Here is a 26,230-nt window from a genome sequence, read left to right as displayed (position 1 = left end):
TTTCTTAAGTACGACATTTACTTCCAGCTTCAACTTTCCTGCTGCTGTGACGGAGTCCAAGCCTCCTTGCCGACTGCTCTGATGTCCTCTCATTGATTGTAAAAGGGTGAGAATCCCCTGAAATGACTGAGCTCCTAACTCTGTGTCTTGTCCTGATTTATGATATACTGCTACAAATTTAACTTGAAAGGGATAAACCCTGAAAAGCTTTTATATTTGATTTTTCAAACACCTCCATGGTTCATCCCTATGTGACCTCTGAAATTGACAGGTTACTAAACTCTGACTGTTCCAGGAAAATTTGCAAAGTTGCCAGAGACGAACTTTTAACGAGCTTGTGATGAGTTTAATTGGCACAGGGGAGTTTTGTGTTCCATACTGTCCCCCATCCTTGCGATGATTGGAAAGAGTGGAAACTCGGGCAGGACCTCTGACAGAATGAGCTGATAGCCATCTCTTTTGTACTTGCTTGCTTTTGTTCCAAACTGACTGTTGTTGGAGAAATCTGGTCTGTTGTCATTGGTCATAGTGGAAGGATGGACAAGTGGTACACATTGGATTGCACTTTCAAAGAGTCAACACTGATATAAATGGATCTTTTGGCCATCTTCTGTGTATACAATATAGAGTAGCGCCTCGACATACGAACGACCCCGTTCACGAACAAATCGATTTACGAACAGGATTGTAAGTAAAATTTTGCTTCAAAGTACGTACGAAATTCAAGATACGAATGAAGGTACGAACGCAAAAAGCCCGTGGTTTCATTGTCATTGTTCTGCTTTTCTACACGCGCTTTGAACGCAAAAGCTCTCGGGCCCCGCGTGATCTCATTCAGTTCGTCTTTGGTGCATGCGCATCCAAACATTCTTATGCTTTTTTTTGTTTTTTGCATTAAATTAACCCTCATTATGGCTCCCACAAAAATGAAAAGTGGTAGTGTTAGTGGTATTAAGAAGCCTAAACGTATTACTGTAGAAGCCAATGTAGTATACTGTAGTATCCAATGATGGAAAGCATGCCGTATGTCTTCTTCACCACTCCACTGATCTGTGTTCCCATCTTCAGGGAACAATGGACCTAAACACCCAGATGTCTCTGTACATCTATTTACTGTATAATTCACTCCGGAATTGCACCTTCCAAAATACATTACCTTGCATTTGTCCTGATTGAACTCCATATGCCATTTCTGCGCCCAACTCAGCAATCTTTCTCTATTCTGCTGTATTCTCTGACAATCCCCTTCACTATCTGCTACTCCACCAATCTTAGTGTCATCTGCAAACTTGCTAATGAGGTAACCTACACCTTCCTTCAAATCATTTGTACATATCACAAACAACAGTGGTGCCAGCACGGTTCCCTGTGGGACACTACTAGTCACAGGTCTCCATTTTGAGAAGCTCCATTCCATACTACTCTGTATCCTGTTGCCCAACCAGTTCTCTATCCATCTAGCTAGAACACTCTGGACCCCATGCGACTTCACCTTCTTCATAAGTCTACCATGGGGAACCTTATCAAACGCCTTACTAAAATCCATGTATATGACATCTACAGCCCTTCCCTCATCAATTTTGTCACCTCTACAAAGAATTCTATTAGGTTTATAAGATATGGCCATTCCTGCACAAAACCATGCTGCCTATCACTGATAAGCCCATTTTCTTCCAAATGGGCGGCACGGTGGCACAGTGGTTAGCACTGCTGCCTCACAGCGCTGGAGACCCGGGTTCAATTCCCGCCTCAGGCGACTGACTGTGTGGAGTTTGCACGTTCTCCCCATGTCTGCGTGGGTTTCCTCCGGGTGCTCCAGTTTCCTCCCACAGTCCAAAGATGTGCAGGTCAGGTGAATTGACCATGCTAAATTGCCCGTAGTGTTAGTTAAGGGGTAGATGTAGGGGTATGGGTGGGTTGTGCTTCGGCGGGGCGGTGTGGACTTGTTGGGCCGAAGGGCCTGTTTCCACACTGTAAGTAATCTAATCATCTAATCTTATCCCTTAGTATGTTCTCCAGTAGCTTCCCTACCACTGACGTCAGGCTCACTGGTCTGTAAACACCTGGATTAACCTTCCTACCCTTCTTAAACAACGGGACAACATTAGCAATTCTCCAGTCCTGTGGGATTTTCCCCATTTTCAACGATGCTGCAAAGGTATCTGTTAAAGCCCCAGCTATTTTCTCTCTTGCTTCCCTCAGTAAACCTGGGACAGAGCCCATCCAGACCTGGGGACCTGTCCACCTTAATTCCTTTTAGAATACACAATATTTCCTCCCTCCTTATGGCGACTTGACCTAGAGTTATCAAACATCTATCTCTAACCTCACCATCTGTCATGACGAAAGTTAAAAATCACACAACACCAAGTCCAACAGGTTTAACTGGAAGCACTAGCTTTCAGAGCACTGCTCCATCATCAGGTGGTTGTGGAGACATCTGTCATGTCTAACCCATTAAAATTCTCACCCATTTTCTCTGACTCCATGCATAACTTTCCTCCTTTGTCCTTGATTGGACCAACCCTTTCCCTTATTACCCTCTTGCTCCTTATGTATGAATAAAAGGCCTTAACCCTGTTCACTATAGATATCTCATGACCCCTTTTAGCCATAGTAATTCCTCATTTCAGATTGGTCCTACATTCTCTATATTCTTCCAAAGTTTTGTCTGTTTTCAGTTGCATCTTCTTTCCTCTTAGCTGGTCTCACAATTTCACCTGTCATCCATGGTTCCCTAATTTTCCATTTCTATCCCTCATTTTCACATGAACATATCTCTCCTGAACTCTAATCAACCTCTCTTCAAAAGCCTCCCACATATCGAATGTGGATTTCCCTTCAAGCAGATGCTCCCAATCAACATTCCCCAGCTCCTGCCGTGTTTTGGTTTAGTTGTCCTTGCCCCAATTCAGTTCTCTTCCTTTAGGACCACTCTTACTTTGTCCATGAGTATTGTAAAACGTATGGAATTGTGATCACTATTCCCAAAGTAATCCCTCACTGAAACTTCAACCACCTGCTGGGCTCATTTCCGCACACCAGGTCCAGTGTGGCCGCTTCCCGAGTTGGACTACTTACATACTACTCTAGGAAATCTTCCTGGATGCTCCTTACAAATTCAGCTCCATCCAGACCTCCCAACACTAACTGAATCCCAGTCAATGCTGGGAAAATTAAAATTTCCTATCATTGCCACCCTCTTACATCTTTCTGTGATCTCTCTACATAGTTGTAATTTATCTCACATTCACTGTTGGTAGGCCTGTGTACAATCCCAACTGTACCCTTCATATTTCTGACCTCTGCCCATATTGCCTCACTGTTCGAGTCTGCCATACTGACCTCCTTCAGCACAGCTGTGATATCCTCTCTGACCAGTAATGCAACTCCTCCACCCCTTTTACTTCCCACTCTATCCTGCATGAAGCATCAATATCCTGGATATTTAGTTGCCAATCATGCCCTTCCCTCAACAAAATCTCAGTAATAGCAATAACAGCATACTCCCAGGTACTAATCCAAGCCCTAAGTTCATTTGCCTTATCTACTATACTTCTTGCATTAAAACAAATGTACCTCAGACCACCAGTTTACCTTCTGCTTCCTACCTACTCTTCTCCTTAGTCACACTGACTTCATTATCTAGTTCCTTACAGGCTTTAGTTACTACCTCCTTATTTTCCACTTCCTCCTCACTTGGTTCCCATCCCCCTGCCACGTTAGTTTAAACCCTCCCCAAAAGCATTTCCAAAAGCACCCCCAAGGACATTGGTTCCAGTCTGGCCCAGGTGTAGACCATCCAATTTGTAATAGTCCCAACTCCCCCAGAACTAGTCCCAATGTCCCAAAAATCTGAAACCCCTCCCTCCTGCACCATCTCTCAAGCCATGCATTCAAACATTCCTACGCTGACTAGCACGTGGCACTGGTAGCAATCCTGAGATTACTTCCTCCGAGGTCCTACTCTTTAACTTGGTTCCTAACTCCCTAAATTCTTTGTGGAGGACCTTATCCTGCTTGTAATCTATATCATTGATGCCTACAAGCAGTATAACAACTGAACGTTCACCATCCCCCTTGAGAATTTTCTGCTGTCACTCTGAGAACTCATTTATATAAGTGACAAAAAGCAGTGAACCTAACATCGATCCTTGTGGCACACTGCTGGTCACAGGCCTCCAGTCTGAAAAGCAACCTTTAACCACCCACTATGTTCTCCTACCTTCGAACCCGTTCTATATCTCCCTATATTCCATATGATCTAACTTTGCTAATCAATCAGTCTACCATGTGGAGCCTTATCAAACACCTTACTGAAGTACACGTCACATCCACCTCTCTGCCTTCATGAATCCTCTTAGTTACTTCTTCAAAAAACTCAATCAGGTTAGTGAGACATAATTACCCATGTTGGCTATCTCTAATCAGTCCTTGCCTTTCTAAATACATTTAAATCCTGTCCCTCAGGGTCTCTTCAACAACTTGCCCACCACTGATGTCAGGCTCAATAGTCAATAGTTTCCTGGTTTTCCTTACCAACTTTAGACAGAATAGTGAAGGAGTTTGGTATGCTTGCCTTTATTGGTCAGTGTATTGAATATATTGAGATCATGTTGCAGTTGTACAGGACATTGGTTAGGCAACTTTTGGAATGCTACATTCAATTCTGGTCTCCCTGCTATAGGATGTTGTGAAACTTGAAAGGGATCAGAAAAGATTTACACCGGTGTTCCCAAGGTTAGAGGGTTTCAGCTATCAGGTGAGGCTGAATAGGCTGAGGCTACTTTCTGATGGGTGGCCTTACAGAAGTTTATAAAATCACGAGGGGCAGAGATACGGTGAATAGCCAGGGTCTTTTCACCAAGCTAGCAGAGTCTAAAACGAGAGGTCATAGGTTTAAGGTGAGAAGAGAAAGATTTAACAGTGACCTAAATGGCAACTTTTTCAAGTGGAGGGTGTTGTGAATATGGAATGAGCTAGGCATAATTACAACATTAAAAGGCATCTGGATGGGTATATGAATAGGAAGAGTTTAGAGGGATATGGGCCAAATGCTGGCAAATGGAAGGAGATTAATTTAGGATATCTGGTCAGCATGGACGAACTGGACAGAAGGGTCCGTTTCCATGCTGTACAGCTCTATTACTGCAGAGTTAACTACTGCATTTCCTAAATTAGTCTGCTGTCTACATACTCACTACAGAACAACCATTATAATCTGAACAAGATGGGCGGGAAGTATTTTGTTTGGATAACTGATCAGGGTTCCCAGGGTGGCAGCAATAGCAGGAGCAGGGTTCCCATGGCAACCCTGTTCCTGCTCCCGCTGCCAGCCCAGGCTACCTGCTCTTGCTGTGCTTTTATTTAAATTTAATAAAAGTTTTACGTGATGTTGAGATCTTGTTCGGATAATCCGAAATTCGGATAATTGATGTTGAGATAACCAAGGTTGTTCTGTACTCTCATAATAAGGTCCTGTATTAATTCACAGTTTGCACATCCACAATAGTACTCTTCATTGATGGTTTATAACTTTATGTGGAGTTAGAAAGGTAAGAACAAGCCCATTGATGACTCAGATTTTGCTTTACCCTCATTTAAGGGCATACCCCATCTCTGTGAGCTGCCTGCCGATCTGAAGGCTGACAGTTTTCCAAGTCCAGTAGCACTAAAAGAAGCTGAGGCCACAACTGGGACTGCAGCTAGTCCCCCACGAGGAGGATTACCGCAGTCTGAACAGCAAGCTAAGTGAACAGTTTTACTGGGACCAATTAAATATGGAGAGTTAATAAGATGGCTGTAGATGCTTGGCAAACATGTTAGGTCAGGGATCACATTTTTGGAAGGGCTTCCATTGAGCACAGAACAGGAAGTAAACCCACCCTCCCCTGAAGTTGCTGCAAGTCACCAGGTTTGAGTAGCAGTTTCATCTTGCGGTCATGGACTTGCTCAGGACTTGCTGAAAGACAGATGGGCTATCCACCATAACAACATTCCAGTGAATGTAGGCAGGTAATGGGCATTGCTGAACCACTCATATCAGCTGATTTTACCCACACCATACTGTCTCCTGAGGAAATTTAAAACTTGAGTTTCTACTTAGCACTTCACAATGGATGACATGTGGAACTGATGCATGTTAACAAATTTAATTTTATATGCCTTATTAACAAAAGAAAACTTTTCAGCATAACTCGAACACCTATCTTTGGCAAATTAAAATTGTTTTCTCTTAGTATGTATGTGGTTCAATGTAATTTATCCTCTGTGCCTTCAACAGAAGCACAGCCAGACTGTTTATCTTGTTGCTCTGACTGCTGAGGTGCTCTTGGCCAATGATCTCTGGGCTTGCAGCCCATGGGTGCTGCAGAAAAGTTTACTTCATTTTCAGTTGTGCAGCAACAGAAATATAAAGAGAAAACACTGGCAATACTCAGCAGGCCAACATGTGAAGAGAGAAACAGGATGGACTTTCAAGTCAATGGCCCACTTGTGAATCATCAGATAAAAATTGGTCATTCCTTCCTAAATGGTAAAAATTATAAGCAAAATCATTATTAGGTTACCGTGCCGAAATTGTAGACAAAACATCCTGAAGTTGCTTCTGGACTAAGTAAATATCAAATCAAGCATTTCGGAGATTCTCCTACAAGTTTGAGACTATGTTACTGTGGATAATTAGAAAAAGTTATACACAATAATAAACTGGGCTAACCCCACGCTAAAAGTGTCCAGTTCCTAAAATGGGAGTGTAACTCACCCTTTTCCATATTAGCATACAAAGTAACAAACTAATCACAAAATACTCCATGGCTGCTGTTTTTCAAAATTTACATTTTAAAATAGAATTAAAAATTTGTCCTATGAATGATCTGTTTACCTTTGAATATTATCAATTAGTTCATGCAATCTCTTTTGTCTTTTTTGAGGAGACAGTTGTGTTTCTGCAGCCAAATCCTTCATTATACGAAAATCAGAGCGAGCCTGGTTGCTTAGCCCTGTGGATAACACATTGCCGCAAAATAAATCAATATGGTTATTTTTGCAAGGAAAATAAATCTTACTTTGAATTTCACTTCATGATAAGTTATTCTGAAAACTTCAGACATGGTAAATATTCTCAACATCAAGTGGTAAGCAACCTATGATTGTTTGAGAACCACACTGAATGGATTTTATCTAAATCCCAATCATCTACCCACTGATATTCCTGACACACACAACTCCCTGCTCAGCAACATTTTGATATTACAATTCTCAACCTTGTTTTTAAATGCCTCCATGTCCTCATCTCTTTTTGTCTTGTCTTTTCCATCTTCTTAACCATCAACGTTGTCTGCAACCCTCTATTTCTGGCCAATTGAGCAATCTCAATCTTGATCTCTCCACCACTGATGATTATGCCAACATTTGAGTAACACACATGCTCTAGATTTTCCTCCCTACACCTCTTTTCCTCTCTACCTCATTTTCCTTCTTTAAGTTACTCCTTAAAACCACCCTCTTTGGCCACGATCTTATTTTGGACCTGAGGCTTACTTATATGGTAGGAGCCCTATTTTGTTTTATCATTTTCCTTCAAAGTGCTATAAGATATCTTATTGGGTTAAAAGTACACCATAAATAAGTTGCAAAATCAGCTACACTTCGAAGTAAAGCTTAAATTTCTGGTGCCTATACAATACAGTAAGAAAGAAGATTCATTTTGCCTGTCTTCGGATTATGAAAATTAACAGTTGGCCAACCCAAGGGTAGGCAATTCAGGTTAAAACTGGACAACCAACAAGTCTCCCATTTTGGTGTGGTGGCCTCCCTGGCGAAGTGACCTCTCGGCCCAGCATGGCCTCAATGTGGACTTCAGTCTTGAGCTGATTCCAGAGTCTCCCAGCCTCAAGAGCCCAGAGATGAAATGTGGCGTGGTCTGGAGTCAGGACCTGGTGCAGAGTGGAGGTGAGCTGCAAATGTAGACTCGGTTGGAAGGATGGTTGCTCTGAGCTTTTTCTCTTTTTCCTACTTTATTTCTACAATCTGCAATGCTGGATTTCTTATTTCTTTATTTTCTAATGCTTTTCTCGTAAGCAGTTGTACTGAAGAATCTGTACCTTGGAACCTTTGTACCCAAGATGGCACTATAAGTGGTGACTTGTAAAGTTTTCACTGTACTGATCTGAGTACATGATAATAAAGTTAATTCAATTCAGATTCATGATTAACTTTAATAAGTATATGCTCAGTATGTGATTATTTGGTTAGAAATCTTTTGTTTGTTACCTGTAAGGTAGCAAAACTCTGGAATGAGGTGAACTAGACGTGGGGCCACATCCATGGAACGATTTTTACTTTTTAACCAGCTGACTAGCATTGGCTGTTTCAGATCAGTGATGGAGGCATCATATTGCTGTGTAGACAAAAAATAAAGACAATATTAAACAAAATCCTAAAAATAAATATATAGTGACAGAAATCTTCAATGATGATAGTTCAAAAGATAGGATAGTAAATCTGTGACCTCTACTATACCCCACACTATGTTAAAAATTATACCTCTATCATTCTAGAATATTTAGCAACAGTAACCCATTCATATTTAATGACTTTCTTTTTGGAGGTAGCTTTCTGTATGGCTGAGATGCAGATTTCTGAATATATACCAGCAATACCGAACTTTGTCGATGCGCATCAGAAAATCATTATCTGTTGCTAAGTTACTGACCATTTGAATTAAAAATTAAGGGCAGGTCATCCACAACTTCTAAAATGTGCTGACAGTAGTTGAGGTGCATATCTTGAAAACATGACTTGTGTGCTCTCAGTAACAATGATTTTAGGCTAAATATATATTTTAACAAGGGCATCAGTCTTTAAACGACTGTTGAAAAAGATAATGTTACTGAAAACGTAACTCAGGGACCGTACAAACACACATATATACAAACATACAAATAAGGAGCAGCTATAGACTGTTCAGCACCTTGAATCTGCTCCCCATTTGATAAGATCATGGTTGATCCGGTGTGGCCTCATACCTACTTTCCTGTCTACCTCTTGTACTCCTTTATTAATGAAGCATCCATCTAAATCAGCCAGAAAAATATTTGATGATCCTTTCTCCACTATTACTGAGAAAAGAGTATTCCACAATCAAATGACCTCAGAGGAAAAAAGACTGCTAATCTATGTGTTTTAAGGTGAGAAAGGTTTTAAGACAACATGAGGGGCAATTTTGTTTTTACAGAGAGTGGTTCATTTGTTTTATGAACTTCCAGATGAAGTAGTGGGTGCAGTTACTACGTTTAAAAGACATTTAGACAATTTACCACAGAATCCCTACCCTTACAGTGTGGAAACAGGCCATTCGGTCCAAAAGGTTCACAAAACCCCCCTGAAATGTGTCCCACCTAGACCCTCCTCATTGCTGTAACCCTGCATTCCCATGGCTAACTCATCTAGCCTACGCATTCCTGGACACTACGGGCAATTTAGCATGACCTGCACATCTTGGACTATGGGGGGAAACCAGAGCACCTGGAGGAAACGTGCGCAAACATGGGGAGAATGGGCAAACAATACCCCGGGCGCTGCGAAGCAGTAATGCTAACCACTGAGCCACCGTGCCACCCTTATAATTTACATGCATAAGAAATGTTCAGAGTGATATGGACCAAGCACAGACTAGTTTAGTTGAGATTATGGTTGATCATGTACTAGTTGGGACTGAAAGGTCTGTTTCCGTACTGTATGTCTCTATGGCTCTGTGTCTTAAGTGGAGACTATAATTTTTAAATTGTCTTCTAGTTCTTGTCTGAACCACAAAGAGAAACATCCATTTCATTGTAAAGATTGTATCATATTATTTTGGTGTTTCTTTGATTGTTAATCAAGTTGGAAAATAAATCCTTTAGAAACCAAGGATTGTGAAAAGCATTGCTACACTTTGCAAGTACTGTATACAGTATTATTTGTTCAAGTATTGGAGTATGGGGCAGGCAGAGTTGGGAAAGTCTGGTTTCAGATAAGCTAGCCTCAATTGGTGTATATGAAGGAAAACTTAGCTGGCATGAAATAGCTGATTGATCTGTGGAGTTGTGACTGCTTATTGATAACAAATGCTTTCTGTCTATCAACAACTATGCAATTGGTCTGCAGACAGCTAACAAGCTTATACATATCAATGTTTGAGGAAGAAGTCGTCACACTTTTAATAAGAAAGGAGCAGTTCTTCTTTCCCAGCAGTCAAAAACACCTCAAGCTTGAAGAAAGTCATTCCTTTGTCCTGAGCAGGTTCTGTAAGCTGTACCTTAAACCAATAAGTCAGAGATGTTACACGTGTGAATTAGTTGTCCTGTGGTTCCTGCAAGCAAAAGCACCTGAAGAAGCAGCACTAATGAGGTCTTTACAAGGCAAAAGAATCATTATGGACAAGGGCCATTGAATAGTATTGCTCGTCTTTCTTTCCACCCATAAAGCCCATTTTTCTGTTTGTCTATGTCTGTCTGTATGAGTGGGGAAGTTTTATAAAGTGGTTTGTTTGAGTTTTAACTGGTAGAGTTATATGTCACTGGCTTATACTTGATTATCTTTGGCTAGAATCTAAATATTCTTAACAAAAATAGTTTTCTCGTTTAGTACGATACCTGGTTCATACTTCCAATCAACTTGGATCTAAAACACAGGCAAATTGGGAAATTCTGCATACTTCTCCAACATTTTTAACTATATTATGATAACTCAAGGATAGCCGGGCTTGAGTTCCAGCACACCATCTTAGTGAGGTGTAACAGTCTCAATTTCCATTTAGATCTTGTATGATTTAGTAAGACCATGTCATTCTCCTAAAACTTCAATGCATGCACACTCAACTACCTAATATTCTTTTAGTAGATAAGCCCATTATCCTAGGAATCAGTTGACTGAACATCCTCTGAACTGCTTCTAATGCTAAAACATATTTCCTCACAAAAAGAGACCAAACTATTTGGTCCATACATTACTCCAAATGTGGTCTCACTATTGTCCCACACAAATTTAGCAAAGTTTTCCTACCTTGATATTCTATTCCCCTTGAAATAAATGACACCATTCTATTTGTCTTCATGATCAGTTCCTATCCTTGTGCAAGTTTTGTGATTCATGTACTACGTCCTTTAAATGATTCTATCCTGCAGCTTTGAAACCTTTCTCCATTTAAATGTTATACTACAGGAACCTGTGAAGAAGCAGGGTAAGTGTGCTGGCCTGCTAGTAAGACTGTGACTAGGGGTTTCAAGACCCCCCCTTCCTAGCTTATTCCTAGTAAATGTACAAGATGGATGAACTCAGATCACGGCTCAGCTTCCAGTGTGAACTGCAGGACCGCTGTGCATTCTGCTTCACAGAAACCTGGCTCAACCCATTCGTTCCCAACTGCGCACTTCAGGCTGATGCTTTTTCTATCCATTGCATGGACCTCAGGTAAGACAAAGGGTGGAGGGGTTTGCTTTTTAATCAACTAGTGGTGCATGGATATTGAAACCCTGGGTAGCCACTGCTCCCTAAAACTTGAATTCCTCACCATTAAATGCTGGCCTTTCTGTCTTCCATGGGAATTTACCATTGCTATACTAACTGTTGAGTACATACTGCCACAAGCAAAGGTTGAGAAAGCTCTGGATGGGCTATACTCCACTAGTAACACCCTGAGGCCCTGTTTATTTTAACTGGCGACTTCAATCAAGCCAATCTCAGGAAGGTATTGCCACACCACTGTATTGCCAAAGTAACACCAGATCATTACCTGCCCCACCAGGGGCCCGAACATTTTAGACCACTGCCACACCACTGTGAAGGATGCTCCATCCCCCACCCTCATTTCGGGAACTCCGACCACAATACCGTGTTTCTTCTTCCAGCTTACAGGCAAAAGCTCAAGCAGGAAACCCCCTCACGGATACAGGTTCAGTGCTGGTCAGAGGAGGCAGAGGATCAACTCCGGTGCTGTCTGGAATTGGCTGACTGGGCCATGTTCAAACAGTCCACAGGTTCCTTGGACGAGTATGCCACCACCATCACGGATTTTGTCAGCAAGTGTGTGGAGGACTGTATACCGAGGAAGTCAATCTGGGTGTTACACAACAGGAATCCCTGGATGAATCAGGACATAGAAAGCCTGCTAAAAACCAGGTGTGAGGGCTTCAGGTCAGGAAACCCATTCAAATGTAAGAAATCCAAGTATGAAGTTCGCAGGGCCATTAAGACAGCCAAGGACCAATACCGATCCAAAGGAGAGACCCAGTCAGACACCCAGCGATGATGGCAAGGACTGAATGACATCACAGGTTCTAAAAAGAGACATTGCAAAATAGCAGACGATGATACATCCCTCCCAGATCGTCTCAACGCCTTCTATGCTCACTTTGAACAGAATTTCGGCAAAGAGGTAACACCTATTCTGACAAGTCCTGACTAACCTATCTCAACAGTCACTGCATCAGAGATCAGATCAGTTTTCCTTCACCTGAATCAAGGAAAACGATGGGACCAGACAGAGTACCAGGCCGTGTACTCAGAGCATGCGCAGATCAACTGGCAGGGGTCTTCTCTGACATCTTCAACCTCTCCCTGCAGCAGGCCACTGTCCCTGCCTGTTTCAAGAGGGCCAACATCATCCCTGTGCCTAAGAAGGCTCATGCACCATGTCTCAATGACTACCGCTCAGTGGCCCTAACTGTGGTGATCATGAAGTGCTTTGAAAGGCTGGTCATGGCATTAATCAACTCCAGCTTCCCCACTGCTCTTGACCCACTCCAATTTGCCAATCGGACCAACAGATCCACGTCCGATGCCATATCACTTGCCCTTCACTCCTCCCTAAAACATCTTGACTCCAAGAACAGCTACGTAAGAATCCTACTCATTGACTACATTTCAGCCTTCAACACTATTATCCCTCGAGACTGATCACCAAACTTAGTGATCTCAAACTAAACCCCACTCTCTGTAACTGGATCCTCAGTTTCCTGACCCATATGCCACAGTCAGTGAAGACTGGGGACAATATTTTATCCTCGCTAACACTCAACACTGGAGGCCCCTAGGAATGTGTACTCAGCCCCTACTGTACTCACTGTATACCCATGACTGTGTTGCCATATATCAGACTAATGCCATTTACAAGTTTGCTGATGACACCACCATAGTCCGTTGAATCTCAGATGACGATGAAACAGACTACAGACAGGAGATGGAAGACCTGGAAAAATGGCACACTGAGAACAACCTAGCTCTCAATGCCAGCAAAACCAAAAAACTCATTATCATCTTTATGCGGGATATTACTCATGCCACCCTATACATTAACAGCACAGAGGTGGAATGAGTGGAGTGTATCAAGCTCCTGGTAGTGGTCATCCACAACAAGCTTTCTTGGACTCTTCATGTGGACGCACTGGTTACAAAGGCCCAACAATGTCTCTTCTTCCTCAGACAGCTGAGAAAATTTGGCATGACGGCAAATACCCTCGCCAACTTTTGTAGGTGCACCATTCTGTCTGGATGTATCACTGCCTGGTATGGCAACTGTACCATTCAGGATCGGAGACAGTTACAGAGAGTGGTGAACTCGGCCTGGACAATCACAAAGGCCAACCTCCCATCTACAGAATCCATCTACCAGGCCCGCTGTCAAGGAAAGGCCGCCAGCATTCTCAAAGATCCTTCTCACCCTGGCAATGCTTTTCTACAACCTCTACTATTGGGGCGAAGGTACAGACGCCTGGACACACGCAGCTGCCAGTTTCGAAACAGTTCGTACCGGACTATTGTTAGAATACTGAATGGACTCTCAAACTCTCAGCATTCCCCTGTACCTGTGTTTTTGATTTGTGCTGTTTACCTATTATTTACTTATCTATGCTATTTAACAATGTTATCTGCCCATATTCCTCGCAAGACATAAGCAATCTCCCAGAGGTAACAGTGGCTGAAGGACCTGAACTGAAGGGAATTTATATTTGCCAGGAATTGGTGTTGGAGAGACTGCTAGGTCTGAAGGCTGATAAGTCCCCGCGGCCTGATGGTCTACATCCCAGGGTACTGAAGGAGGTGGCTCGAGAAATCGTGGATGCATTGGTGATTATTTCCCAAGAGTTCGATAGATTCAGGATCAGTTCCTGTGGATTGGAGGGTGGCTAATGTTGTACCACTTTTTAAGAAAGGAACGAGAGAGAAAGCAGGAAATTATAGATCAGTTAGTCTGACCTCAGTGGTGGGAAAGTTGCTGGAGTCAATTATAAAGGATGAAATTACGACACATCTGGATAGCAGTAACAGGATAGGTCAGAATCAGCATGGACTTATGAAGGGGAAATCATGCTTCCTAATCTTCTGGAATTTTTTGAGGATGTAACTCTGAAGATGGATGGACAAGGGAGATTCAGTAGATGTAGTGTACCTGGACTTTCAGAAAGCCTTTGATAAAGTCCCACATAGGAGGTTAGTGAGCAAAATTAGGGCGCATGGTATTGGGGGCAAAGTACTGACCTTGGATTGAAAATTGGTTGGCTGACAGGAAACAAAGAGTAGTGATAAACGGTTCCCTTTCGGAATGGCAGGCTGTGACCAGTGGGGTACTATAGGGATCAGTGCTGGGACCGCAGCATTTTATAATATATATTAATGATATAGAAGATGGTACTAATAGTAACATTAGCAAATTTGCTGATGATACAAAGCTGGGTGGCAGGGTGAAATGTGAGGAGGATGTTAGGACATTACAGGGTGACCTGGGCAGGTTAGGTGAGTGGACAGATGCATGGCAGATGCAGTTTAATGTGGATAAATGTATGGTTATCTACTTTGGTGGCAAGAACAGGAAGGCAGATTACTACCTAAATGGAGTCAAGTTAGGTAAAGGGGCAGCACAAAGAGATCTGGGTGTTCTTGTACACCAGTCAATGAAGGTAAGCATGCAGGTACAGCAGGTAGTGAAGAAAGCTAATAGCATGCTGGCCTTCATAACAAGAGGGATTGAGTATAGAAGCAAAGAGGTTCTTCTGCAGCTGTACAGGGCCCTGGTGAGACCACACCTGGAATACTGTGTGCAGTTCTGGTCTCCAAATTTGAGAAAAGACATTCTGGCTATTGAGGGAGTGCAGCGTAGGTTTACAAGGTCAATTCCTGGAATGGCAGGACTATCTTATGTTGAAAGATTGGAGTGACTGGGCTTGTATACCCTTGAGCTTAAAAGACTGAGAGGGGATCGGATTGAGACGTATAGGATTATTAAAGGATGGGACACTCTGGAGGCAGGAAACATGTTTCCGCTAATGGGCGAGTTCCGAACCAGAGGACACAGCTTAAAAATAAGGGGTAGACCATTTAGGACAGAGATGAGGAGAAACCTTTTTACTTAGATAGTGGTGGGTGTGAAGAATGCTCTGCCCCAGAAGGCAGTGGAGGCCCAGTCTCTGGATTTGTTTAAGAAAGAGTTGGATAGAGCTCTCAAGGATAGTGGAATCAAGGGTTATGGAGATAAGGCAGGAACAGGATACTGATTGAGGATGATCAGCCATGATCACAATGAATGGTGGTGCAGGCTCGAAGGGCAGAATGGCCTACTCCTGCACCCAATGGCTATTGTCTATTTTCACTGTGCCTCAGTACATGTGACAATAAATTCAATTCAATTCAATACTATTTTTCTTTCTGCTGAAATTGGCAAATTCATATTTTCCTATGTTATACTCCAACTATCAATGTTTTACCCAATTATGTGAAATGTCAGTGATTGCTTTTCAGATTCTTTATATCAACTCAATTTACTTTCCTACCTATTTTTGTGTTATTCGCAAATTGAGCAACCATACCTTCATTGCCTTCATCAAAGTCATTTCTGTAGGTCCTAAATATTCAATGGCCCAGCATTGCTCCCTCTAACACTTCACTGGTTGCAACTGCCAACCCAAAAATAATCAACTTATCCCTACTCTCTGCTTCCTGGAACTCAATTATCCATGATTCCCAACACTGTGAGCTCTTTATTTTTTGTAGTAACTTTTGATGTGGCATTTTAGCAAATAGATTATGGAAAGCCAAGTATACATGGGTATACAGATTCTCCTTTATCCACACTGCATACTACTTCCTCAAAGTTTTGTAATAAATCTCAGAGAAGCATTAAGATTTGCAATGGAGGGATCCATAGGTGGTTTCAAAAGAGAGCAGTGTATTTGAGAGTGATTAATTTGAAGGGGTATGGAGTTAGGACTGGAGAATAGGACTAGTTAGGCAGCACTTTTGGAAGCCGGTACAGACTGATGGGTTGAATCGCCACCTTCTGTACTGCAAATTTTTATGAAATTAGTCAAACATATCTTCCCTTTCACAAAACCATGTTGATTCTGCTTTCAGGTTATTTTTATTCATTCCTAGGATTTTGATATTGAAGACGAGGCTGCAATTTATTGCCCATTCCTAACTGCTGGAGAGAACATGGTTGTGAGCTGCCTTCTTAAAAACTGCCATCCTTAAAGCTTAGGGCCACCCGCAGTGCTGTCAGGAAGTTGTTCGGTGACAGTGAAGGAAAGGCAATATATTTCCAAGTCAGGGTGATTTGTAACTTGAAAGGGACATGGCAGGTGGTGTTGTTCCCATGCAGCTAATGGCCTTATTCTTCTAGATGGCAGAGGTGACAGGATTGGAAGATATTGTTTGAGGAGCTTTGGTGAACTGGTGCAGTGTATATAGTAGGTAGTACACAGCTCCCACCAGTGGTGAAAAAACAATGTTCAAAGTAGTGGATGCGGTGACAATCAAGTACACTTTGTACTGGTTGATGTTAAGCTTTGAGTGTGTTGAAGCAGCACTTATCCATGAAAAGGGACAATGGGCCATCACACTCCTGACCTGTGCCTTGTAGATGTTTGACAGACCTTGAGGAATTATTACATTTACATTTTCCAAGTGTCCTGTTATAACCACTAGTTGGCAAACACACGTGCACAAACTCGAATGTGGCTCTTAAACTCTCATCTGGCTGCAACGTACCACGTATTATAAGTAAGTGTAAATAAGAACCAAGGAAAGTATTTAAGAGCAGTTCTTGAGAGCAGACTTCAAAGTGCTGACTGTATTTGGAATTTTCCTCTTTGTTTTATTGCACCTTTACAATGCAGAGGTCGAATCCCTCCATTAATTAAAATTAAAACACCCAGAAAAGCTTGCCTTGCCTCCTCAGGGTCGGGTATGTTTTGGCGCCGCCCTTTTGGCGCCAATCATTTGGCCCCACCTTTTTGGCACTCGTTACTTTGGCGCTGAGCTGTTTTGGCACCAATTCAGAATGAAAAAAAGTCTTGTTTGGTTAAAGAGGAGAGGATGACTAATGACCCAATGTAATTTTCTCAACTAGAAAGAGTTGATAGTCAAAGCTGTAATGACCCGCTATAGATTCAAATCTCATTTTGTAATCATCTTCTCATTTAACAATTGTTAATAGTCATCTACTGCCAAATGTAGCAAAATGTAGAAATTCATTTTTATAATGAATAGGTTAAAAGTAATGAATAAAAAATAATTAGATTTATTTCTTACAATGCAATAAAAACGAACTTCTTACGGGCTGTACGATTTTTTTAAAATTCTAAATTGGCGCTAAAACAGCTCAGCGCCAAAGTAATGAGCGCCAAAACAGTTTATAGCCAAAACAGCTGGGCCAAATGATCGGCGCCAAATAGTCCTATTCCGCCTCCTCATCTGTTAAAAATAAATGAAAGAAACTCCCGATTTCCACAGTTTACAGAAAAAAAAACTTATTTTCCTAACAATAACAGTGAAAATTAAATGAAACCATTAACAAACCTGAGTCCCCTTTTTCTTAACTAATCACCATCTTACCCTAACTCTGTTAAAAAATGGTGCTCCAATAACACAATTACTAAACATTAAATTAACTTAATCTCTAAAGTCCATACTGTCTCTTTCACTGTCTTCCTTCCAGTCTTCCAAATCTGCTGTCTTCACTCTGCATTTCCTTCTTACATTTTATTGTGAGTGACTTTTTAGAAAATTTCTTGGTACCTTTATTGGATGAAGCCTTGAGAGATTTCTTTTTTGCGCTTTCAGAGTCCTTTTCAGATGACATGTGCTCTCTGGTCTGATAATCAGTTGGTTCTGACTATTTTTTGAAATGCCCTCTCTTTTTACATCCCCAAGACTCGTACTCTCTCATTAATCTAATGTTGTCCTTACAATAAAATTCAAATCAATTGCTTTTTGGTACCCTGGGAATAATTTAATGAGTTAAATTCAAATCCAGTTGCCTTAACATCAAAACACGACTCCAAGCTGATTGCTATACATGATCAATTCTCATCACTCTCTGCACCTGTCAGCTAGTCATGGACACATGTGCTGTCACAATCTGTCAGCTCAGAAAAGGCCATAAAGGGACCATACTCTCTTTCAACTTTGTAACACACCCTTTGTACATGGTCATTTACCCAACTGTGATCTTTCTTAAGGGGCTATATTACTTGCATGCACATCCACAATCTCAGCATTTCCAATAATTTGGAAATGCTATTCAGCTTTTCAGAAATAATGGAGTTAGAGTCATAAAGATGTACAGCACAGAAGGAGACCCTTCCGTCCAATTCATCCATGCTGACCAGTTATCCTAACCTATTCTAGTCCCATTTGCCAGCACTTGACCCATATCCCTCTAAACCCTTCCTATTCGTATACCCGTCCAGATGCCTTTTAAGTGCTGTAATTGTACCAGCCTCCACCACTTCCGCTGGCAGTTCATTCCATTTACACACCAATCTGCATGTAAAAGTTGCCCCTTAGGTCCCTTTTCTATCTTTCCCCTCTCACCCTAAATCTATGCCCTCTAGTTCTGAATTCCCCCACTCCAGGGAGAATTTTTTTTTTTATATAAACTTCTATAAACTTTGGAAATAGAACCAGTCTGACTCAAGACTGGGATACAGACAGAATCTAACCTCACACCTTTAATGCATTGTCTGAGCTATGATGTCACCTTTTGTTATAAAACATTAAGTTATCTTGAGAACGTGACTTAAAAAAAGCTCTGAGATTACATATTAATGAAGCGAAACCTGCATTTTAAAAGATGAAAGACTTAACAATCCAGGTTTGTTCAATATATCACTGTATGACACTGTAATCTTTTGCTATAGGTACTGTGTCTAATGATCTTATACTCCACAACCACTTGATGAAAAAGCAGTGCTCTGAAAGCTAGTGCTTCCAAATAAACAGGATAGCATGGTGGCATAGTGGTTAGCACTGCTGCCTCACAGCACCTGGGCCTTGGGTTCGATTCCAGCCTTGGGCAACTGCCTGTGTGGAGTTTGCATATTCTCCCTGTGTCTGCATAGGTTTGCTCTGGTTTCCTCCCACAATCCAAAGATGTGCAGGTCAGGTGAATTGGCCATGCTAAATTGCCCATAGTGCTAGGTGCATTAGTCAGAGGGAAATGGGTCTGGGTGGGTTACTCTTCAGAGGGTTGGTGTGGACTTGTTGGGCCAAATGGCCTGTGACCATACTGTAGGGAATCTTATCTAATCTAAGTCTGGTATTGTGTGATTTTTAACTTTGTCCAGCATTGGCTGCTCCACATCATAGAAGCAGTGATTGCAATGATGATTGCAACAAAAAATACACTCAAGATGTAAGATTCCTTTGTTGTGAATCAGGCTGCCCTTTTTAAGTGGGTTAAAAAAAGACAAATTCATTTTAATCAAGCTCATGTTTTGTATCTTTTTAATATCATCTTATGCCACTACTATATAATTGCAAATTCAAAAATGTCACAACACTGGGTTATAGTCCAACAGGTTTACTTGAAACCGCAAGCTTTCAGAGCCCCCATTCTTTCCTCAGGCAGCTAGTGAGCAAATACATCAGACACAGAATTTATAAGTAAAAGACCAAAGGATCATACAACTTATACAAATGTATTAAACAAACTTAGATAGCTGTTAAGTATTTAATCAGTTAGAATAGAGGTGCAGGTTTCAATTGATAAATATGTAAATCCCAGAATTTCTTTCAAGTCACTGACCCAAGATAACTTAAGGTTTTATCAGAGTAAAGGTTAAAAAAAAATCAAAAAAACACCAGTTATAGTCCAACAGGTTTATTTGGAAGTACAAGCTTTTGGAGCGCCGCTCCTTCATAAGGTAACGAATTGGGTAGGACCATAAGACTCAGAATTTATAGCAAAAGATCATAGTGTCATGACCATCTCAGTCCAATACCAGCATCTCCACATCAGAATAAAGATGACACCTCTGATCAGACAATGCATTTTAGGTGTGAGGCCATGTTTCAAGTCTGTTTGTGACTGTCAGACTGGTTTTATTTCCAAAGGATGAATTTATAAAATGCCACATTTACTGACTGTTTACAGACCGTGTGTTTTTTGAGCAAAATTGAATGTACCTGCAAATACAAGTCTGCAAATGCAAATTCACCCCACAGATTTGTATGTGTGTGTGTATTGGGAGGAGGGGAGAGAGAAAGTCTGTATGCGTGCGTGTGTGCATGTGGGAAGGAGAGACAGGAAAGAGTGTGAGGATGGAGTGTGTGTGTGCAAATGCTCTTGAGAGAGAATGTGAGGGAGTATAGGCCTGTGAGAGTATGTATGTATGAAAAAGGGGGTCTGTGTGTGTCAGTTTGTGTGAGAGTGTGTGTGTGTATGTGTTCATGTGTATGAATCTAAGTGTGCGGGTACATGTGTGTACATGTGTATGTTTGTGTGGGGGAATAATTTAGCGGTCAAAGACATTCAGCCTCGGATCTTCAGGTAAACGTACTCCAAGGTGGACTTCAGGATATGCAACAACGCAGAGTTGCCGACCAGAGACTGATAACTATGATCTGTACCCATGAGGATAGCCTCAACTGGGATCTTGGGTTCATGTCATACTACAGGTGACCCTACCACACTATGCACACTCACACACAAACTCACACTCTCACAGTCATATACTCGCTTACACCTGCGCGCACTCTCTCTCTCAAGCACCCACACTCTCGCGCACACTCACATAAATATATACTCTCTCACACTCACATACACTCCCTCTCAAGCACAACACACACACACACACACACACACAGTCTCTCTCTCGCCACCCCACATACATATGCACACACATATATAAATCTATGGGGTGCATTTACATTTGCAGATACATTCTATTTTGCTCAAAAAGCAGACGATCTGTCGGCAGTAAATCAATATGGCATTTTATAAATTTCTCCTTTGGAAATAAAACCAGTCTGACAGACAAACAGACTTGAAACATGGCCTCACAGCTGAAATACACTGTCTGACCAGAGGTGTCACCTTTACTCTGATAAAACCTAAACCTATCTCAGGGCAATGACTTCAAAGAAATTCTGAGATTTATCAATCAATATTAATTAATCTAAACCTGTACATCCATTCTAATTCATTAAAGACTTAATAGCCACATAGACTTGCTTAATACTTTTACATAAGTTGCATTTCCATTTGATCTTTTACTTATATATTCTGTGCCTGATGTATTCTCTTTCGTTAGCTGCCTAAGGAAGGAGCGGGGGCACTGAAAGCTTGCAGTTTCAAATCAACCTGTTGGACCACAACCTGGTGTTGTGTGATTTTTGACTTTGTCTGCCCAGTCCAACACTGGCACCTCCTCATATTATTACACTTCAGTGTTGAAATTTGTAAATGAAAGTATTCTAATTAAATACTGTAATTACAATTAATAACTAATAACTATATTTTAAAACAGTTTACAAAGTTATTACTCAAGGAGTTTTATTTGTGTTGGAAATCTCCTCTCCCTTCCTCATTTTTATGTTTTATTTCCTTTCACAATATGATCACAGATTTTTGTAGCTGCTACAGGAAAAATGGTGAGAGACTAATGGTGCCTCTTCCAGGGAAGGCCTGCTAAATCACAAGCCAATCATGCATTGCAAGGCAAGTGGACCTCCCCAAGAGTCATTTGCATGGAGTTGGAGAGGTCCCGCTTGTAAGGACCTACTGACTAATCAGAGGCCAGTAGCTCTTCTGTTGGCATGTGATGGAGGAGGCTATGGCTAGAAAAAAATGTGCATTGAACTATTGCATCTTTGTTCAGTGCCAAGTATCCTGATTCTCAATTAAATTTTGCCTGGTCAAAATAGCTACCTGCAAATTAAATTTATTGCAAATGATAACTTCTTTGTTCAACTTCTTGAACTGCATAATTTTGAAAGAACAAATGTAGTCATAATACATTGCAACTAGTGTTTATCCATTACTCTTCCTCCTTCTGTTAGCTTTTCTTCTTGTGTTGAGTTTAAAGTAGCACGTACTTTCAAATCAAGCTTTAACGCACCTTAATAATACCACAAAGTATAATGATAAATTCTACTATCAGTAAAGTTCACATAAAAATTCCTCACACCTTCATAATATATCCTTTGTTTATAGAGTCTTAGAGATGTATAGCATGGTAACAGACCCTTCGGTCCATCTTGTCCATGCCGACTAGATGTCCCAACTTAATCTAGTCCCACTTTCCAGCATCCGGCCAGTTTCTCTCCAAACAGTTCCTATTCATATACCCATCCAGATGCCTTTTAAATATTGCAATAGAATATAGAACATTACAGCGCAGTACAGGCCCTTTGGCCCTCGATGTTGTACCGACCTGTGGAACGAATCAGAAGCCCATCTAACCTACTCTATTTCATCCCGTCCATATGTCTATCCAATGACCATATAAATGCCCTTGAAGTTGGCGAGTCTACTACTGTTGCGGACAGTGATATTTTGAGTCTTGTGCTAACCAATTCACTGACCTTGCTCATCAGACAAATGTATCTTATTTTAATAATAGATCAACTTTCCCACCTGTGAATAATAATCAACATAGGTGATTTCAGTTCCATCTGCTTTTTTGAATATGTCAGTAGGTTTCACGCTCCAGTCAATGTCATTGATACGATATGTTTTGTTGTTGTATCTAGGAGAAAGAAACAGTTCAGTAATATAAAAATCTATAATAAGAATGACGATCTAGATTTTTTCTTCAAGTTAGGTTACCATAACTGGATATTTCAATAAATGTGCAGCTGCTCCCCATTAGCCTCTACTAATTCTGCATTTTAGCTGAGCCAACTTTGAGCATATGTCTGTCCGAATAGGAGTCTATTATAATTACTATAGCTACAACTGTGAGAAAAACACTATTTATACTTGAGGAAATTTGTCCATCCCTGAAATTCAGTGCTATTAGCACAACGATAAGGGTAGATGATTTTCTTTCATATTTAAATATTCTAAGCAATGGTTGAATTAAGTTCACAATTTTGAATTTCTTCAACTGGCTAAACTTAGGACACTAGCTGTGCTGAACTGCAGCAGAACTCCAAACCATTGTTTGCCTAGTCCAAAACAGGGTCAAAAGCCATTGTCAAGACACATCCTTAAAGAGGGTATGGGACTCACTCTTTTGAATCTCCACTAACACATCAGCTAAACTTGGGTTGCTTTACCCGAAACAATATTCGGGTAGTGTCTCCCACCCGTCCTCCTCCTCTAACCAAACAAAAAGGTCTTGTGTGCTGGATTGGTAACGTAACTAGTTTCCTTTTGTTTTAGTTTGTCAGTAGTCTCATTGGGAATTTAGAATAGTGGGAATGGAGGTTAGGGCAGCTGAAAGTTCTGAGAGGGAAGGGTCAGATCTATTGTCCCTGCTGACTGCACCTGTGGGAATTGCACCCAACTCAGCTCCTTGAAAACCTCATTAGGGAACTGGACCTGGAGCTGGATGAACTTGGATGATTCGGGAGGCAGAGGGGTTATCAAGAAAAGTTACAGGGAGGTAGCCACACCTCAAGCAAAAGAAGGCCTACTGTCAGGGGATGGAAAGGGAACTGGCTGGCAGTGCAGGATCCCCTGTGGCTGTTTCCATCAGCAACAAGTATACCACTTTGGATATTGTTGGGGGGATGACTAGCCAGGGGTAAGCAATGGGGCACAGATCTCTGGCACAGACTCTGTCCCTGTTGCTCAGAAGGGAAGGGGGAAGAGGAGCAGAGAATTAGTCATTGGAAACTCTATAGTTAGGGGAAAGATAGGAGGTTCTATGGGAATGAGAGAGACTCATGGTTTGTGTATTGCCTCCGAGGTGCCAGAGCTTGTGATGTCTCTGATCATGTTTTTGGATCCTTGTGGGGGAGGGGGAGCAGCCCCAAGTTGTTGTTGGTGCCTCTATGGACCACAAAGATAGGAACAGAAATGTGGATTTAAGGCAGAAATTCAGGCAGCTAGGGTGGAAGCTTACAGCTGGAATTAACAGAGTTGTCGTCTCTGGGTTGTTGCCCGTGCCACATGCTAGCGAGGTGAGGAATAAGGAGAGAGAAGAATTACACAGATGGCTAAAGGTATGGTGCAGGACGGAGGGTTTTGGTTACCTGGATAATTGGGGCTCTTTCTGGGGTAGGTGGGACCTCTACAAACAGGATGGTCTTCACCTGAACCAGAGGGGTACAAATATTCCGGGGGGTGGGGGGTGGAATTTGCTAATGCTCTTTGGGTGGGTTTAAACTAATTCAGCAGGGGGATGGGTACCAAAATTGTAATTAGAGTATAGGGGAGGTTGAGAGTAGTGAAGTCAGAACTAAGATTTCAAGATTGCAAGAAAGCATCGGCAAGCAACAAGTTCATTGGAAGTGTGTCTACTTCCATACAAGGAGCATCTGGAATAAGGTGGGTGAACTTGCAGCATGTGTTGGTACCTGGGATTTCAATGTTGTGGACATTTCAGACACATGGGTAGAGCAGGAACAGGAATGGTTATTGCAGGTTCCAGGATTTAGATGTTTCGGTAAGAACAGAGAAAATTGTAAAAGACGGGGAGGTGTGGCATTGTTAGTCAAGGATAGTATTATGGTGGCCGAAAGGACTTTTGAGGACTCGTGTAATGAGGTAGTATGGGCTGAGATTAGAAACAGGAGAGGTTACCCTATTGAGAGTTTTCTGCAGGCCTTGAGATAGTTCCAGAGATGTAGAGGATAGGATAGCAAAGATGATCCCCAATAGGAGCGAGAATGACAGGGTAGTTGTTATGCGATCTTTAACTTTCCAAATACTGACAGCTATAGTTCAAGTACTTCAGATGGGTCAGTTTTTGGCCAATGTGTACAGCAGGGTTTCCTGACACAGTATGTAGACAGGCTAACAAGGGGTGAGGCTACATTAAATTTGGTACTGGGTAATGAACCTGGCCAGGTTGTAGGTTTGGAGGTAGGTGAGCACTTTGGCAACATTGGCCACAATTCAGTTATGTTTACTTTAGTGATGGAAAGAGATAGCTATATTCCACAGGGCAAAAGTTAAAGTTAGGGAAAAGGCAATTATGATGCGGTTAGGCAAGATTTAGGGTACATAGGATGGGGAAGGAAACTGCAGGGGACAGGCACAATGGAAATGTGGAACTTATTCAAGGAACGGTTACTGCGTGTCCTTGATAAGTATGTATCTGTCAGACAGGGAGGAGTTTATCGAGATCAGGAGCCGTGGTTTACTAAGGAAGTTGAATCTCTTGTCGAGAGGAAGAAGGAGGCTGATGTTAGGATGAGACTTGAGAGTTACAAGTTAGCTGGGAAAGACCTAAAGAAAGCACTAAGAGGAGCCAGGAGGGGACATGAGAAGTCATTAGCAGTGAGGATCAAGGAAAACCCTAAGGCTTTCTATCGGTATATCGGGAATAAAAGAATGACGAAAGTTTAGGGCCAATCAAGGATAGTAGTGGGCAGTTATGCATGGAGTCGGAGGAGCTAGGGGAAATGCTAAATGAATACTTTTCATCAGTATTCACACTAGAAAAAGATAATGTAGTCAAGGAAAATACTGAGATACAGGCTACTAGACTAAATGGGATTCAGGTGCATAAGGAGGAGGTGTTAGCAATTCTGGAAAGTGTAAAAATAGGTAAGTCCCCTATGCTGGTTGGGATTTATCCTCAGATTCTCTGGGAAGCCAGAGAGGAGATTACTGAGCCTTTGGCTTTGATCTTTATGTCGTCATTGTCTATAGGAATAGTGCCAGAAGATTGGACGATAGCAAATGTTGTTCCCTTGTTCAAGAACGGGAGTACAGACAACCTTGGAAGTTATAGACCAGTGAACCTCACTTTGGTTGAGGGTAAAGTGTTGGAAAAGGTTATAAGAGATAGGATTT

The 26,230-nt window shown here is 41.6% G+C and overlaps 1 protein-coding gene across 1 annotated transcript in view; it reads right to left on the bottom strand.

The window, feature by feature from the left end:
• The window catches only part of LOC140481513 (piwi-like protein 4), a 153,707-nt gene that overhangs the window by 85,776 nt on the left and 41,701 nt on the right, over positions 1–26,230 (bottom strand). The window contains exons 6-8 of the mRNA XM_072577831.1: positions 22,898–23,009; positions 8,275–8,401; positions 6,884–7,001 (exon numbers count right to left, since the gene is read on the bottom strand). Coding sequence (XP_072433932.1) covers positions 6,884–7,001; positions 8,275–8,401; positions 22,898–23,009 — 357 coding nt within the window. The remainder of the gene's footprint in view (positions 1–6,883; positions 7,002–8,274; positions 8,402–22,897; positions 23,010–26,230) is intronic.

The sequence above is a fragment of the Chiloscyllium punctatum genome, chromosome 9 (assembly GCF_047496795.1).
Source record: "Chiloscyllium punctatum isolate Juve2018m chromosome 9, sChiPun1.3, whole genome shotgun sequence".
Taxonomy (NCBI): domain Eukaryota; kingdom Metazoa; phylum Chordata; class Chondrichthyes; order Orectolobiformes; family Hemiscylliidae; genus Chiloscyllium; species Chiloscyllium punctatum.
The sequence above is the reverse complement of the archived record's forward strand: the minus strand, read 5'-3'. Positions and strand labels throughout refer to the sequence as shown.